This window comes from Taudactylus pleione, unplaced genomic scaffold (genome assembly GCF_031769625.1).
Source record: "Taudactylus pleione unplaced genomic scaffold, aTauple2 ptg000034l, whole genome shotgun sequence".
NCBI classification, from domain to species: Eukaryota; Metazoa; Chordata; class Amphibia; order Anura; family Myobatrachidae; genus Taudactylus; species Taudactylus pleione.
In genome coordinates, this window is record NW_028284436.1 from 2,920,862 (window position 1) to 2,938,671 (window position 17,810).

At 44.7% G+C, this 17,810-nt stretch overlaps 1 protein-coding gene across 1 annotated transcript in view; it reads right to left on the reverse strand.

The window, feature by feature from the left end:
- Window positions 1-17,810, reverse strand: part of ADAM12 (ADAM metallopeptidase domain 12) — a 736,937-nt gene that overhangs the window by 555,086 nt on the left and 164,041 nt on the right. The window contains exon 3 of the mRNA XM_088452195.1: window positions 10,000-10,073. Coding sequence (XP_088308321.1) covers window positions 10,000-10,073 — 74 coding nt within the window. The remainder of the gene's footprint in view (window positions 1-9,999; window positions 10,074-17,810) is intronic.

Below are 17,810 nucleotides of genomic sequence, written 5' to 3' on the forward strand. Positions count from 1 at the left end.
CATTCTTTATATGCAGCAGTAGCTGCTCCTAACTATCTCTTTCACACTGCACTTTTCTTACTATGGCGGTGCCCTGGGGCGGCTTAACTGGGCTATTTTGGGGTGTCCTGCACTCTGGATTTGAATCGTAGTATGTTAGGGACCTACCCTACAGAGGTTACCTGGATATGGTGGGTAGGCCCGTAACCTTGGCCAAGATTATGCTAAAAACCTCTATTGATTGCAAAATTTTATTGCATTTATATATTATTAATAATTTGGAGTTGTGCACCTGAGATTTGTCTGTTTTTGTGCCTGCAATTTGTCTCATCAGGTAGCACCTCCCATTATATATATATTCAGGGTGTGCAGTCCAGAAATCTTTCCCATATAATAATTTTTGTAAAATAAAATGTTCCAGAAAGGCACATATTGCCCAGCTGGCCGATAACCATGCTGCACTGCAGGTGGGGCTGATGTAACATGCGCAGAGAGGTTTAGATTTGGGAGGGTTTGGGAAGTTGTCCAGCATCAATGGGCTACATGCGAAAGCAGCCAGTGTTTATCCTGCATGCATAAACAATAATTACATTTGTACCCCTTTCATTGTCACATTGTATGTCCAGGTGCAAAGTTACTTGTTCTTTTTTGCTTTACTCAGACGTCAGAATCAGGCCTATAATGTCGGCTTTGCCAAAAATGCTGACATTGTGAGTTTGGACACTCAGCATGTCAACATATAGTATTAGTGTTTTTACAGCTCTAACACTAATATGGACTGTTGACAGTGTTCCGGTCGACGTTTACAATGCTGACATAATGACTACATACCCTCTCCAGGTCTACATTTCCTTCCGGTTAGACTGTAATGTGCTACATGCAGTGCTGGAATCTGACAGACCTGACTGGGGTCGGCACTACCACTAGGCACAACTAGGCAGTTGCGTATATGTCCAAATTTTGTAGGGGACAACTGAAGAACTGGATGTGTGACATAATATACTAACTCTGTTACGATGGTCATTAGGGGCACCCCACACTGTGTGCCGCCAGCTGGCATTGAAAGGCGGCACCCGTCAGCTTCTTCTTATACCCTCTTTTATGAAGCTCCGGGTGCTGCTTACTACATGTTTGTAAAGGTCTTTGGCACAGCCTAGCGCCACACTCCCATTAATAGAGAAAGTTGTCCCTGCCCCGGGGTGGTTTTACAGAAGAGGAAAACATTCAGGGCTCTAATAACGCATGATATGACCAGTAATTACCATTACTCTCTAGTGACTCTTGTGCTACCAATCATCAGCTATCACTACAACTTTCCGTTACAGAGTGAGGGGGGGGATTCAGGCAGTCAGGATGCCGGCGCCTGAATCACTGCTCCAATTTTTCTCATGCAGACTAAAGCTGGCCACACACTAGACCAACTTACATCCAACCAGCCAACTTGTTGATTGGTTGGAATGAAACTCTGGTAACGTATGGGAGTAACTGATGATCAGCAATTTGCTGCTAAATGCCAGAAAACAGATGAAAATGACGTCAGACAAGTTTGCTAAATGTGTGATCTAAACAATTTGTTCAAACAACAGTTTTGGTCCATTTTCCAGCATTTGGGAGCAAATTGCTGATTGTCATTTGCTTTCATCCCTTACCAGATTTTCATTCCAACCAATCAACTAGTTGGCTGGTTGGACAGATAATCTTTAGATGTGTGGCCAGCTTAAAGCTGGCCACACATCTAAAGATTATCTGTCTAACCAGCCAACTAGTAGATTGGTTGAAATGAAAATCTGGTAAGGAGTACAATCAGCAACTTGCTCCCAGACGCTGAAAGATAGACCAAAACTGTTGTATAAACAAATAGTTTAAATCAAACATTTAACAAACTTCCCTGACGACCATTTTCATCTGTTTTCTGGCATTTAGGAGTAAATTTCTGATCATCATTTACTCCCATTCCTTACCAGATTTTCATTCCAACCAATCAACAAGTTGGCTGGTTGGATGTAAGTTGGTCTAGTGTGTGGCCAGCTTTACTCTGTGACCACTACATTGATCGAAAAACACCCGCATTAATCCTTTGTTCCCCCATGTGGTAGAGAAATGTGAGTGAGTGCTTTGTATTAGGGACAGAGATGGGGGTCACTCATCTGTCCCTTTCATTAGATGGTCCAGTGGAGGTTGCCATCTTCCTCCCCCGAGGGCCTGTGGCGTGTCAGGGCGGCGCTGACATGGAGAAGTCTGAATCTGCAAGGATTTAGGCTCATCCAATGGAGCCACGGCAGCTGAGTGACCAATCAGGGTAGGCTGCAGATCATAGCGGCTCTGTCAGGCAGCGGAGTTCAATGAGTGAAGAGAAGAGTTCCAGCAGCCAGAAGACGCAGAGTGCAACAGGAGAAGACTCCCCCAAAATCGTGAGGACTCACAGACATTCCTGGGGAGTAGGTAAGTATGCACAAATGCTAGCTAAAAACTATGGCTAAGGGGGGGAAAAAAAATCTGTATTTTAATTTGAGTTCTAGACAATTAAATATCCATATTTTGAACATGCTGTGTGCGTGTCCTAAGCCTTTCAGTTTAGTTATGTTAAGACATGGGAGTTTGCATTCTACTTACAGTACATACTGTATGTACACTGTAGGCCAAGCTTTCCTCTCATACAGGATAAACTGAATGGTTACATTAAGTGGCTCTTTAAATTATTCTTGCATGGCCAACATGGGAAAGAATAACTATTACTTACACTAAAACGGGGAACGGTTACAGAAGACTTAATGCTTCTTATTATGTTTTACTGTGGTGTCTAAAAACATTAGAGACTATACATTGTAGATATATCGACAGATAATGATTTTATTCATAAACCCACTGGGCAATATACAATTTAATTATGAATGGTAATCTTCCCAAGCTCAATGGTGGGCAAATGGATTGCGCGCTGTAATTCATTAGGGACTTTATAAAAAGCCCGTAAAACCATTTATCTTTCCATTTCTTGAATGTTTTAGAGATGACAGGAGAGTAATGACTAATCATAAAATTGTGACACCTAATTCTTGGCTGAGCAAATATAAAATGGATTAATTATAATTATTCATCTATCGGCACTGGACTGATAAAACATTTAGAATAGTCGCTCTATTAAACATATTGCAAATGTATTATTTACAGCCGTTAAAAGATTTTCTTTGTAAAAGGTTTTATTGTTTTTTTTTTTTTTTTCAGCCTTGGACAAAATAATATATTAACCAATTTGTTACTTGAATGTTACCGAATATTTAAAAAATTTTTTTTTGTTAGATCTGGTCTTTTCGTGAACAGATAAACACTGTTTCATGTTAGATCTAAGGGCCTGATTCAGACCCGGTCGCAAGCACTGAGGGCTCGCAACCGGGTCGATGGTGGCCCACAGCGCATGCGCATGACGGAGCCGGCTCCGTCGTGCGCATGCGCGAGACCCGGCTAGCGACGGGCACTCCGTCGCTCCGGGTCTCGCAACAAAGGGGACGAGTTGTCGATGTTGAGTGACAGCTCGCCCCCTTTGGTGGGCGGGCCGGGGGGGGTGGCTGCCCAAAAGGAGGCGTTCCTATAAGAACGCCTGTCATTTGGGGGCGGCCCCACTGACATCACGAGTGATGTCAGTGGAGAGATTCCGGTTCTGTTAGAGCCGAAATCTCTCTGGGGCTTGCGGCCACGAGACCCTACCACAAGGGTCTCGTCGCAAGACTATCATCATGGCCGCTCGCTGTAGCTGTGCGTGGTCACCCACAGCTATGCGAGTGGCCAGGAGGCCATTCTAAAAAAAAAAAAAAAAACCCGGCCCTGATTCAGAGCGAGTGCTCTGTCAGAGCGACCGGGTCTGAATCAGGCCCTCGGCCAAGTATCCCTTTTGGTTGCATTTACTATTTGTGGCTTGAAAAACCAGTTGTTGTTGCCAGACCCATTCCATTATTTATATATGCCCTCCTCAGAGGGGTGTGGTAGGATTTTGTCGACAGTTATCATATCAACAGCCAATCGGTCGGCATGAGAATGTCAACACGGTCAAAATACAGACATGCTGCATGTCGGCATGGCCAAACTGCCGACTGTGACCATGTTGACATCCATCAGGCCTATGAGGGGGATACGTCGACATGATGAACTGTTGACAAACTGTCCCTGGTGGCCCAGTGGTATCTTGCATTCTCCCGGCGGCAACTGTGGCTCCAGCATCTTCTTCCGGCGGGGAGCTAAAATGCATGAGCGTGCCAGTGAGTTATTCTCCCCTTATCCCTAACCCTAACTGTCCCCCTAGTGCCTAACCCTAAAGTCTAACCCTAACCCTCCCAGCAGCGCATAACCCTAACCGTTGGCATCCTCAGCATGACGGCATTCCCCATAGCGACAGTTCCGCTGTCAACATTGTGAACATGTTGACATTCGGAGGATGCCGAAATGTTGCCTTCGACAGTTTGATCTATGTCTTTATGACGTATCTTTATGATGCATCCCCCTTTCATCACCCTTGGGGGTGTGCCCGGCACTTACGGACATCCATTCACCTGGGTGACCGCTGCACCGCCGTTTTCCCCAACCGTGGGACACTGCGGCTCGCGGGAGGGACAAAACTCACAGGCTGATTCAGCGGGGCACTGCGGTGGAGGGCAGGGTGCTTTCTGCCCTTAAGAAATTGGGCAGGGCGTGGCTCCCCACTGAAACAGCCTAGCGGGAACGCCAAGTACAGTGTAAGCAAGACGTACATTTTGCAACTCAACATATATTTCCATTGAAGTATTGTTGTATTTCTTAGATTTAAAGTGTATTGTTTATATTATTTATTTATTACCAGTTATTTATATAGCGCACACATATTCCGCAGCGCTTTACAGAGCATATCTGTCCATTCACATCAGTCCCTGCCCCAGTGGAGCTTACAATCCCTATCACATGCACACACATACACACTAGGGTTAATTTTTGATGGGAGCCTATTAACCTGCAAGTAAATTTTTGGAGTGTGGGATGAAACCGGAGTACCCGGAGGAAACCCATGCAAGCACAGGGAGAATATGCAAACTCCACACAGGGCCATAGTGGGAATCGAACCCACAACCTCAGTACTGTGAGGCAGTAATGCTAACCATTTGTCTGTGCTTCCCATATATGGGATGCGGATATCCCAACAGGGTTAGGATACAGACAACTGTCGGACAGTATCCTAACTCGCTCCCTCTCCTAACCCTCCCTCCCCTGTGCCTAAACCTAACCTTCCTCCCTAGTGCCTAAACCTAACCTCCCCCTCCCCCTAAACCTAACCCTCCCACCTTAGTGCCAAACCCTAACCCTCCACCTAGGGCCTAGCCCTAATCCACCCCCTAACCCCGCTATTTACCATCAGGATGCCAGTGCCGGGATTCTGACAGGTGTCGGGATTCAGGCGCCGGCATTCTGACCGCCTGAATCCCCGCAGTTGGGATATTGACCGCGTCACATTTATATGGTGTAATTAACTAATTTATCATGCAACAATCAGCAATTTTTAAAAAAACGTCTGTAATTATGTAGTACAGTACGTAGGCTGTCCCTATGTTTATTCAAAAAAAGGGGATTTTCCTACTGGTGGATTAGCTTCTCTTAAAGCCCTTGTTGTGAATGCATGCAATGGGTAAACACGTTGTGGAAACTTGGGGGGTCAACCATGCACACGTATGACATGTATGGGCTTAGGAAAAATAGACCCGGCAGTACATCAGTTCTCTTTTCCCCATAACCGGGGCATTAGTGCATACGTTAGACACTGGACAATAAAATCTGACTCCAGCAACACTTCCTAACAACTTTCCACTAATGAAGAGGGACAAACGCCAAACTTAGGGCCTGATTCAGAGCTGCACATAATGCAGTTGCAATTCTGTTTGAGACATTTATACAACCCCGCCGCCTGGAGCCCTCCGCTTGTATGACCAGCTGTTATCACTATTCGCATTTGCACTGGTCCCCTCTTTGGTGCAAAAGATGTAAAAGTTCTGTCTATACTCCCACGGCTTCTTTTACATGTGAATTCCCTTTTGCCGCCCGGTGACGTCCTCCCAGCCGTATGTGAGAAGCGTCCACGGCAGACTCAGAATCCTTAAATTGCTATTAGTTGCGTATACAAGCAGCGACACACGCTCAGTTCATTTAGATCTTGCCATGGTATAAGCCTTGAACACTTTGCTACAAACTCATTCATTATAAATCATTTACCTTTTCCTGAGGGTTAGAACAACGAGATGGAATCACTATCGCTTTATTAAGGTGAATTGAAGGTATATTACCTCTTATTTATGGAACATTGGTGAGATTACATTATTAATATTTTCTAACCATTAGAAAACCCCTTAGTAATAAGGTTTCAAGCTTTAGACAGCCAATAAAATAATTTTTAGATAGTGGCATAGTACTGGCCCTTGTGACCAAAGATCGGGTCATGGTGGAAGTTTTCATGGCACCTCATGAAGAAGACAACACCAATTCCTGTGAAGCCAATGTGAGGCTATGATAAGGGCATAAGTCTTCTCTTGATGAAGATGAAGCCTCTTCAATGAGAATGGTGGAGGCACATACAGTAGGGCTCTTTCAAAGATCCAAGGAGCTATCAGCACATCAATAAATATAGCTTGAGGGTCTTTTGTGTGTGACCCGTAAGAACACATTCAACAACTGTTGTGACACCCTGAGCTTGATTTCTGTAAAAGGTCACACTTTGTGGAGTATTATTTCATCTGGACTAATGGGCTGAAGACCAAGAGCCATACCATGTGTATGTGAAAAGCTGACCAACGGGAATATCACCATATTACTGAACAGCTGGCATGCTTTTTGCACCGCCTTGCTTATTGCTACAGCATCGTCCAACTGAACTCTTATCTGTTTATTTTAAAGATACCGGTTCCAATTCAGAAAGGATCATTTGACGGCTTGAAGCACCAGAACATTTATGGGCGGGGTTGCTTCAAGATCAGATGCTGACAGTGTTTAGCTATTCAGACATATATACTAATGCACACTTATATATTGGTACGTCTGGGGGGTGTGTACGAGCGACCTGCCGACCGCCCATTTACTGGCAGCAATGAAACACCTACACTGACATCACAACTGCGTGGGCAAATTTAATGCCCGTCCAGTTGTGATGACTGGCCAGACATATTGAGTACGTCGCATTGGTAAGTGTGTATTGTCTACCAAGTCAGCCGCTTGGTCGGCCACTGGGTTGCTCAAGGGTAGTTCCAGCTCAAGAGACTTGTTTCTATTGTGACAATATTCTCCTTAGTAACTGGTAGAAAAGATCTCCTGTGATTAATGATCAATGGGTGAACTAATTGGTTGTTCTGATTGTTTTGCAAGTTATTGTTTTTAGCTGAGAGAGATCCTTCATGTATTTATTTCCACTAGGATAGGAAGCTTAGCTGAGGCTGATTGCAATAAAAGAGAATTATGTCAAATGATAGGGTGATGAGACCTTACAGATGAAGGCAATGTTTCACTGTTATTTATATAGTGGTAAGAGATTTTTGACGGCCAGGGACAAACAAAAGAAAAGGTTCCAATGTCCACATGGAAGAGTTGACCTAGAAAATTAAACAGAGTTTGAAGGACCTGAAGAACATTTTGGACGATTGGTCAACCACCTGGGAGTTTTGAGAAGTAATGAGGTCATTCTTTGTGTGAATTTATTGTTATCTAAGGAAGGTTCTCCTGAGTACTATTAATCGTGAGGATAACTGAAAACAAAAAGAACATTTCTAAATGGAGTCACTCACAGGTGAGTGTCAGTCTTTTACAAAAAACTTAATTAAGGGATTACAATAATTGAGGACTATGGAGGTCATTCAGACCTGCTCGCAAGATGTGCCCGATCGCTGGCAAAAAGGGGCTGGATATTTAAATTAAATGCTCGCACTGTGTGGCGTAAGGACGCCTTCTATGTCTTAGCGACCTACGGCACTGAGCACTCACAAGTCCATTAAGATGCCCCCTTTCCCCTCGCAACACGTCATCTCCTGGAATTGTTTGATTAATCGGTAACATTGAGAGGCTCGCAGCCCTTGAGGTAGCCTTACCCCGCCGCAAGCACAGCGATCAGTGCTGACTGAAATACATGCAGGGGACGTGAACAATGACGCTACTTTGCTAATTATGCATGCCCTTTAAATGGCATTTTGTTGTCCTGACACGCCTGCGTTCGCAACACCACACCCCCGTTTACAAGCACCTTCCCCTGTTACCACCCACAAACGGCACTGTCACTCAAACTAGCGACCTGATAGTGGCTTACGAGCAACCAAAAACAGATCGCAAAGACTGGCTTGCGTACGCGCACTGCGAATTATACGCATGTGCAGATGGGCGAAAAACGCTTAGAGCGAGCGCAACTTTGTGACCGCATCTGAATTAGGTCCTATATTCTTTAGCGAAATGTAAACGTAACCATAGCCAGAAGAGTCATATGATTACCCTTGGGCAAACCTTCACCTTAATAGAGGTATCTCATCTGTTCATATCTTCCAGTAATATATTTATTTTGTTTCAGTAATGTCTGCAGACATTTCTCTTACAGCTGAATAAATATACGAAGAGTATTTGCAAACAGGCTCTGTGACTGCCTGGCATTCTTTTACTTCATATGCAAAATCTATATGTCACTCAGGAGGTCTCCACTAACCATCAGGTCTCCAATAAAGGATTGCAATTGTGTTTCGTACCTGCCATGCTGAGAATTTGTTAGGACGATTAATTCTTTCTGGCGCCGTCTGCTGGGAGACAACTCAGCTGCCGGCCAATGCACGTCTTTCAAAGTTCTAGAATATACTTTCATTTAGTAATGAAATCTGGGAATTAGTTGACATTACTGAAGTGTGCGCAGGTAATAGAGTAGTTAGCAGAATAAGCTTTAATTGGGTTGTCATGTAACTGGTGATCCCAGAAGTAATTACTTCTGCAATAGAGATACTTATTTCCATAAAAGACTAGAGAGCAGGTTGGAACCATCGCTAATTAAACATTTTCTGCTTAGAATAACTGTGTAACTTTTTTTCCAAGTTAACTTTTATATAAGATACAAGTGTAACTTTTTTCTACTGCTGTTCAAAGTAATGGGGTTGTGACTCTAAACTCATACACCAGGAGTTCCAGGCTAGATTTAAAGCGGCAATAATTTAAAATGCAAAAACAACTTGTTTTTGCCTTTAAATTTTAAGTTAAGTTTTTTTTCTAGACCAATTAACCTACCATTATATTTTTGGATTGTGGGCGGAAACTGGAGTAGCCAGAGGAAATCCATACAAGCACAGTACAAACTGTACACATTATGGGCCATAGTGGGAATGGAACCCAAGACCTCAGTGCCGTGAGGCAGTAATGCTAGCCATTACACCTTCCTTCCTTCCCAACACTTTTATATTACTTTCAGGCCCTGCCAATCCGGGTGCCATAGCCGATGTTTATTATTATGCAAAGGTCCATCACTGTATTTGTATGGGATGCAAACCCCCAAGGATTGTCGGACAGATCATAGCATGGGGGGGAGGGGGAAGGACAGTATGACAAGAAGTCACAGTGGGGGGCAGAACAGCGGAAAAAAGGGGCTAGGGTGGACAGCAGGAATCGGGGTGGGGGCATACTGAGGGTTTCTTTACTGGTATATTCTAATTTATATATATGTATACATGTTCAGAATGTCAGCCAAAGCATATTATCATCAAGTGGAGCAATATGAAGAACATAATAAACCCAAGAGAAACTGTGATATTAAAATCTAACAGCAGGCTGCAATGACCTCCTAAGGTTCTATAAAGTGCTGCTGCATGCACAGTAATTGAAGGAGCGACGAGTAGTCTTACAATTATCTATTAATGAAGAATACCTTCATTTGTTTTCAGAGAATTATGATCTACATCCAAAGCATCCTGCAGGGTATGAAGATAGCAGAACATTCTGTACCGGAACACCGCCACCAAGTCAGAAGAGATACTAATCAAAGCTATTAAATCTACTCACTCATTTCTTTCCAGAATCAACAGCAGTTCCCCCTCTTTAGATCTTAGTAGGAGTTTCAGTGTTGCTGGATGAACCTTGAAAAAAGCAAAATGGTAATTAAGACCCAGGTAATAATATGAATACCGAATGTGCAATGACATCACTAGTCATGGAAAGTTGCCATCAGAGATCTGCCAATCAACTTTCTGCTAAAATATCTAGAATTTAAAAAAAAATAAGAATACCTAAGATTATACCGTACGGAACTGCATGCGTCACAGTGGGTTGCTCTATCCAACCTATAACACCCTAGCCTTAGGACATTAGGGGGTAAATTTACTAAAGTTCGATTTGAGATTAATTTTTATGAATCTCTTACATCTGGGATTTGATGTTCGATTTTGCATGTTCATGGCCAAATCGAACACCAAATCTCACTCCAAAACGAACTTCAAATCCCCAAATGAATAGAAGAAATTCATGCTTTAATTTTCAGCCTGAGCAGTTCTATTTGACACAGATGCATGCATACATCAGTGAGATTCATGCATGTATCTTAGTGTAAAAAGCTTGTTAAGTGTTAATTGCTAAATAAAAAATTATGTGGGGTCCCCCCCTACAAGCACAACCAGCCCCGGACATTGCAAAGCCAGTCCTGGTTGTGTAAATACAGGGGAAAAATTGCGTAGGGTTCCCCCCTACAAGCACAACCAGCCCCGGACTTTGCATAGCCAGTCCTGGTTGTGTAAATACAGGGGAAAAATAGTGTAGGGTTCCCCTGTACTTAGTGCAACCAGCACCAGGCTCTGAACCAGTCTTGGTTCTGGAATTACAGGGGAAAAAAAAGTGTAGGGTTCCCCTGTAATTTCCATAACCAGCACCGGATCCTTTCTAGTAGGGGGGGGTAATGCCATAGCCAGGGAAACCCCATCACTGGGTTCCCCTGCCAAAACATTACCCCTGACCTCTAGTCAGTTCAGGCCGGGAATCCCTGGGGAGTTGGGGACCCCCCCAATAAATGGGTCCCCCTCTCCAGGGCACCCCAGGGCTATCCCCGGCACCCGTGGGTTGAGGGTGCTGGGTTGATAGTGTAAAATGTGTGTAAAAATAGAAGTGTCAACATTGTCTTTACCAAAAGAACTGCAGGTCCCAACAAGCCTCTGCCGCATGCTGGTACTTGGATAACCACAAGTACCAGCATGTGGGGCATTAAGGGCCTGCTGGTACCTGTAGTTCACCTGTAAAGAAATGTTAAAATAAAGACAAGACACACTAGTATACAGTATTAGTTTAATACTGTACACACATACAAATTCACACATACTCACCTACAATACCTGGACCAGTCCTCTTCTCCATGTAGGCATCCTCGGGCTTCTGAAAATAAAAAAATAAAAAAAACGAAAAATACCGACCCATGTACAAGGGAGGTACCATCCTTCAAAGATGGTACCTCCCGAATGACGGGCTCAGAACCGGGCATTTCTCTTTGAAGTGCCGTGGCTGAGCGTTCATTGGCTGAGAGACGTCAGCCTCTGCCTCTCTCAGCCAATGGCTCCCACCACTGAAGTCAATGCAGAGTTACTAAAGGTTAGCCTGTCGTTCTTACCATTGACTTTAATGGTGGGGGCCATTCATTGGCTGAGAGAGGCTGACACTTCAAAAGGGAAATGCTGTGTCTGAGCCCGTCATCGGGAGATACCATCCTGTCATGCTGTGTCTGTGTCTTGTCTTTATTTTAACATTTCTTTACAGGTGAACTACACGAACCAGTGGGCCCTTAATGTCCCACTTGCTGGTACTTGTGGTTCTCCAAGTACCAGCATGCATGGGAGGCTTACTGGGACCTGCAGTTCTACTAGTAAAGACAATGTTTACACTTCTATTTTTACACTACACTTTTACACTTCAACCTGGCACCCACTGCACACGGGTGCTGGAGATAGCCCCGGACTATCAGCCTAGGCCCGGGGTGCCCTGGAGAGGGGGACCCCTTTATTGGGGGGTGTCCTCAACTCCCCAGGGATCCTAGGCTTGGGCTGACTAGCAGTTTTGGGTAATGTTTCGGCTGGGGAACCCGGTGACAGGGTTTCCCTGGCTGTGGCATTACCACCCCCCCCCAGCTAGAAAGGGTCCGGTGCTCATTATGGAAATTACAGGGGAACCCTACACTTTTTTCCCCCTGCAAATCCAGAACCAGGATCGGCTCAGAGCCTGGTGCTGGTTGCGCTAAGTACGGGGGACCCTATGCAATTTTTCCCCTGTATTTACACAACCAGGACTGGCAATGAAAAGTCAGTGGCTGCTTGTGTTTTGAGGGGGGGATCCCACGCCATTTTTTTTTTTTTTTTTTAGAAATTAAACTTAACAAGCTTTTTACACTAAGATACATTCAAGCATCTCACTGATGTATGCATGCGTCTGTGTCAAATAGAACTGCTCATTCTCAAATCGAAAGAATGAAGGTCTTCTATTCATTTGGGGATTTGCAGTTCGATTTTGAGTTTGTTTGTTTTACTTTCGGTCTCAAAATTGAATGTTAGTAAATGAAGGGATCCTATATTCATCTATGGGAAAACATTGATGTTTGTCAGAAATTCGATTTTGAATTAAATTTCTTTTTCTGTTCGTTTTGGGCTTTAGTAAATTCCCTCTAAGAAAATCAAAATCAAATCGACCGAAAATCGAATGGCAAATCGAACAGGAAACAAAATCGAACCTTTGTAAATATACCCCTAGATGTTAGGAGTTCAAGGACCCTATAAAAGCAGGTCTTTGAACTCTGTGGTGGTAAACTGCAGAATCTGTAATAAGCTATATTAGAGCATACATTATTCCGTATAATACGCAAGTTTAATTTTTAAAAAAAAAATAAATAAACTATTTCTTTACACAGAGATCCACACTGACTGACAAGCAAACACTCAGGAGTCTATTTATTAAAATGCTGCGATAAGGCTGATTTTCTGCTGCTGCGCATCATTAAAATCTTGCTGAGACAGCTGAGCAATACTCTGGGCGATAAAAGCCCGGAGCTGTGTTTATAATTCCGCTGTCTGAAGGGATATAAGCAATTGTTGAAATTAAAAAAAAAAATCTAAATTCTTCCTAATATTGACCAAAAGCATTTTTTTAATTAACATTCTTCCACCACGACGACCGCTGCAGTTCATTTGAATGAGAATTTGAAAGAGAATTGCTGGCGAAATCCAGTAAATCTTGCTGGTGCTGACCGCTTAATGCATTGGAAACGTCCATTTTCACTAGAGTCTGATACTCGCAGTGACACTGGCTGATGCATAATGACATTGAGAATTTGACAGACATCTTCCCGTTTCTTTACAACACTTATTGCATCCTTGGACTCAGTAGCTGCTGCAGAGCGTTGCAGAAACACTTCATGGCAAGCAGGCTCAGACTGACCCAGCGGGGGGCAAAGTTCCCTGTGGGCCCCCCTGCTTCAATTCCCTGCCCCTTTCCGTTAGGGGACTGGGTTTAGGGCCCGTGCGGGTGGCTGTGTCAGAACATGGGACCCGCTGGTGAACTGTTTAATTAGTAGCGGCTGGTTCCTACTTCCTACACTGAAGTACTAGCTGCCAGCGCCTGAGCTGTGGATGCCAAAGTTCTCCCTTCTCTCCCTGCCTGAGTCACAGCCCTCTCCCCTACCCAGTATGTTTATTCTGCTAATCCTGCCTGTCCCTTCACAGGTTCCCACCACCTCCTTTCCTCTATCCAGTCTGTTTATTCTAGAGATGAGCGGGTTCGGATTTACTCGGATCTCAAAACGGCAAATGGCGATAAGAACCGAGTAAATCCGAACCTGCACATCTCTAGTTTATTCTGCTAATCCCGCCTATCCCTGCCCGAAACCCTGTTCCCTCCCCCCGAGTCCCAGCCGCTTCCTTTCCTTTAGCTTGTATTTGTATTTTCCTTACCTGAGGAGCATTGCAGTTGTAGGACACTCTGGAGCTCCACAGGGACCAGACAGATCCTCCCTCTGGACAGGTAAGTGCCAGTGAAGGTGTAGAAATGTTTTAATGATATCTAGGAAGGTGGTATATTTATACAGTGGGGAGGGGTGTATTTGTTTTTTTTCTGGGGGGGTGGTGTGTGTTTTAATACTCTCTGTGGTGGGGGTGATGTATTAACATTGTGTCTATGTGTTTGGGGGTGGGATGTATCTATATTATCTGCGTTATATGTGATTAACTGCTGGTCTGTGCATTATATTCCGGTCACTGCGATGCTGTCTGTATTATATGGTGGTCACTGCAATGCTCTCTGTAGGAATCGGTATGAAATACTGCCAGCCGGTTCGATTTCTGGCAGCGCCTGGCAGACATCAGCAGAGGTCCCGGCAGCGGAAGCCCGACAGCCCTGGAAATCCCGATCGTGGATAGGTAAGTATTCTCTAACCTAACCTAACCCCCTAACCCTAACCCTCCTTAGGGGTGCCTAACCCTAACCTCCCCCCCAAGTGCCTAACCCCCCGCTTCCCCAACCTAAGTCCCCCGGGTGTGCCTAACCCTAATCCTCACTCCCCCTAGCCTAACCCTAATCCTCCTGGGAGGGGTGCCTAACCCTAAGTCCCCCCCCCCCCGGGTGGCCTAAACCTAACCCTCCCACCCGCGGCTGTCTGCTCACGGTGCCCGGCATCCCTTCGATCGGGATGCCTGGGCGCCGGTCTCCCGGCGTCGGAGAAATGTCAGGCATCTACATCTAGACACCCACCATTTCACCCTCGCCGGGATATGACAGTAGGGAAGCCGGCTGTCGGTTTAAGGCAGCCGGGAAACCCGATTGTATAATAAATATATATATATTATACATATACATATATATATATATATATATATACATATACTTTTATCTCTGTGGTTCTTTATAGAAGAACCACACAGAAGAGCTTGTAACCACATAGAGGGGCTCATAACGTTGCCACTATGCTTAGTTTAAAACAATGTATATACTGTATTAATAAATATTAGTAATATATGTAAATACATTAAAAAAACAAAAAAACGAGTTACCCGATCCACGCAACACAGCTATCTGTATGTGTCTTCTCACACATACAGATAGCTCCCGAATGGCAGCTATCGGCACTTCACGGGACATTGCAGTCCAGTGAGCCAATCAGTGGCAGCGCTCACTGTAGAGCGCCCGCTGATTGGCTCCGGCAACTGACAGTTCACACGTGGGCGAGTCAGCCCACGTGGGAACTGTCAGTAGCCGGAGCCAGCCATTCAGCGGCCGCTCTACAGTCAGCGTGGCCGCTGATTGGCTCTCGGGACTGCCAGCTCCGTGGATGTGCCGTCAGCTGGCATTCGGGAACTATCTGTATGTGTGACAACACACTTACAGATAGCTGTGTTGCGTGGATCTGGTAACTCTTTTTTTGTTTTTAAACTGCCATGGATTACTGCGGAGACCAGCGCTGGATGTAGGTGAGTATGAAATCTTTCTTTGCAGGGCCATGTTTTATGGATATTCTACGTGAAGAAGGGGACCTAACATCTGGTATAGGTAAGTATGTGTGAATGGGTAGGTGTGTGAAATAAAGTTATACTGTCACGGTGTGTGTGTTTTGTCTTTTTTTAACTATTTATTTTACAGTGAAATTACAGGTGCCGCATGTGCAAAATGGCAGGCAAGCTGGCACTTGTAGTTCCACTGTAAAGTACAATAGTGTTATATTATTTGTCCCCCCTATTAGCCCCATACCCACTGCTCCAGGGGTATGGGGATGAGCCCCAGGCTTCAGCGTAAGCTTGTGGTGCTCTGGAGAGGGGGAACCCTTTTTTGGGGGGTCCCCGACTCCCCCGAGATCACCGGTTTATGCTGACCGACTTGGAGTGTAATGCTTTGGACCTGGAGCCCCGGTGATTGGGTCTCTGGGCTGTGGCATTACACCCCGGTCGGTTGGGTCTGGTGCTGGTCTTAAATATAGGGGGTACCCCACGTCTTTTTTGCCCCCTATATTTAAAATCAGCACTAGTCCCTGCAGCCTGGTGTTGGTCTCTGAAATACGGTGGAACCCTACACATTTTGTTCCCCGTATTTTTAGAAACCACCACTGGCTGGCAAGCCTGGGGCTGGTTTGGCTTTTTTGGGGGGGGACCTTATGTCATTTTTTCTGTAAATTTTTGCTACTTTTTTTTACAGGTTCAACAAAAACGGGAATTTTTGGGAAATATTCTAGGGACCCCCCTAAAGATGTGTAGACATGGGGGATCACTATGGATACCCCCATTTTTAACTACTGAAGGAAGTCGGGGTTTCTAATAGCCGCGGCAGGAAAAAACACCTGCCAAAGGTATGTTAAAACCAGACTTTCTTTTGCAGGCAAAAATAGGGGTACCCATAGTGATCCCCCATGTCTGGACATCTTTAGGGGGGTCCCTGGCATATTTCTCGAAAATTCCCGTTTTTTGGTCGTTAATGGGGTCAAGGGTCATTTTTAAAAAAACAGGGATCATTTTTCAAATTACTACAGCAAGTGAAAAAAAGTGCAGAATTGGGGTTGGGGGTGTAGGCTTATAAAAAATAGCCTGTACTTTTGGGAATGTCCCCTTAAAAAAAAATGTTCAAAAAAAATACAAAAAAAAAAAAAATTGTTTTGAAAATAAAAGGGAAAAAAAATGCCAAACTAATTAAATTAATTCTGATGGGGTCACCAAGTATGTGGCAGGTGTTTTTTTCATTGCGCAAAGTAGCGGCACGTGCATTTTTGCAGAATTTTTAAAAAATAACTTTAGGGACTTAAAAATATGCTAGTACCCATTTTCATGTACCCCAAATTTGATGGGACCACTTTTAAAAATGAAAAAAAGAAAAGCTAAATGCTCTTCTGCAACACTTCTTCAAAGTTGGGAAAAAAACACCTGCTGCGACTATTTAAAACCCCGACTTTCTTCTGCAGGCAAAAACGGGGGTACCCATAGTGATCCCTGAGGTCTGGACATCTTTACGGGGGTCCTACAATTATTTTAAAAAAATTCCCGTTTGTTTTCGCCGATCCAAGTATCGGTGGGTCCCGTTTTCGACGATTTCATATTGAATACGGGGATAAGTGGGAGCACGCGCGATACTTTTCCCCGGAAAAAGCTCCGATGTGCGGCGAAAACTTCGACGGCGAAGTTTACGTTTCATATTGAATACCCCTGATAGACGCATATCCAACTTTCAGAAGCTGTTTCTCTTGCAGGGTCAAAATGGGCACTTATATTGATGATGACAAGTGGCTGAATGATTCGTAATACACAGAATGGCAGTTGCTCAAATTAGTGGCGTAACTAGGGTATTTGGAGCCCAAGGCAAGTTGAAAAATGGAGCCCCCTCCCCCTTCTATGTGCGTGCCAAAAAATGGGCGTGGTCACTGAAAAATGGGGCGTGTCAACATGACACACATCCCTTTCTCGTCACTCTGGGAACATTCCTTTCCATTTCATATGTACCTTAATGCACCAGTAGTGCACCCTTATACAGTGCCCCTTATACAGTCCCCCAGTATTCAATGCCCCCAGTAGTGGTCCCTCTTATGCAGGCCTCCAGTAGTTCCCCTTATACAGTATCCCCAGTGGTCCCACTTATGCAGTCCCCCAGTAGTGCCCTTTATACAGTGCCCCCAGCAGCGGTCCCCCTTATGCAGGCCCCCAGTAGTGCCCCTTATGCAGTGCCCCCAGTAGTGGTCCCCCTTATGCAGGCCTCCAGTAGTGATCCCCCCTTTGCAGTGCCCCTTATACAGTGCCCCCCATAGTGGTCCTCCCTATTCAGTGACCCCAGTAGTGATACAGTGCCAGTAGTGCCCCTTACATAAACACACACAAACA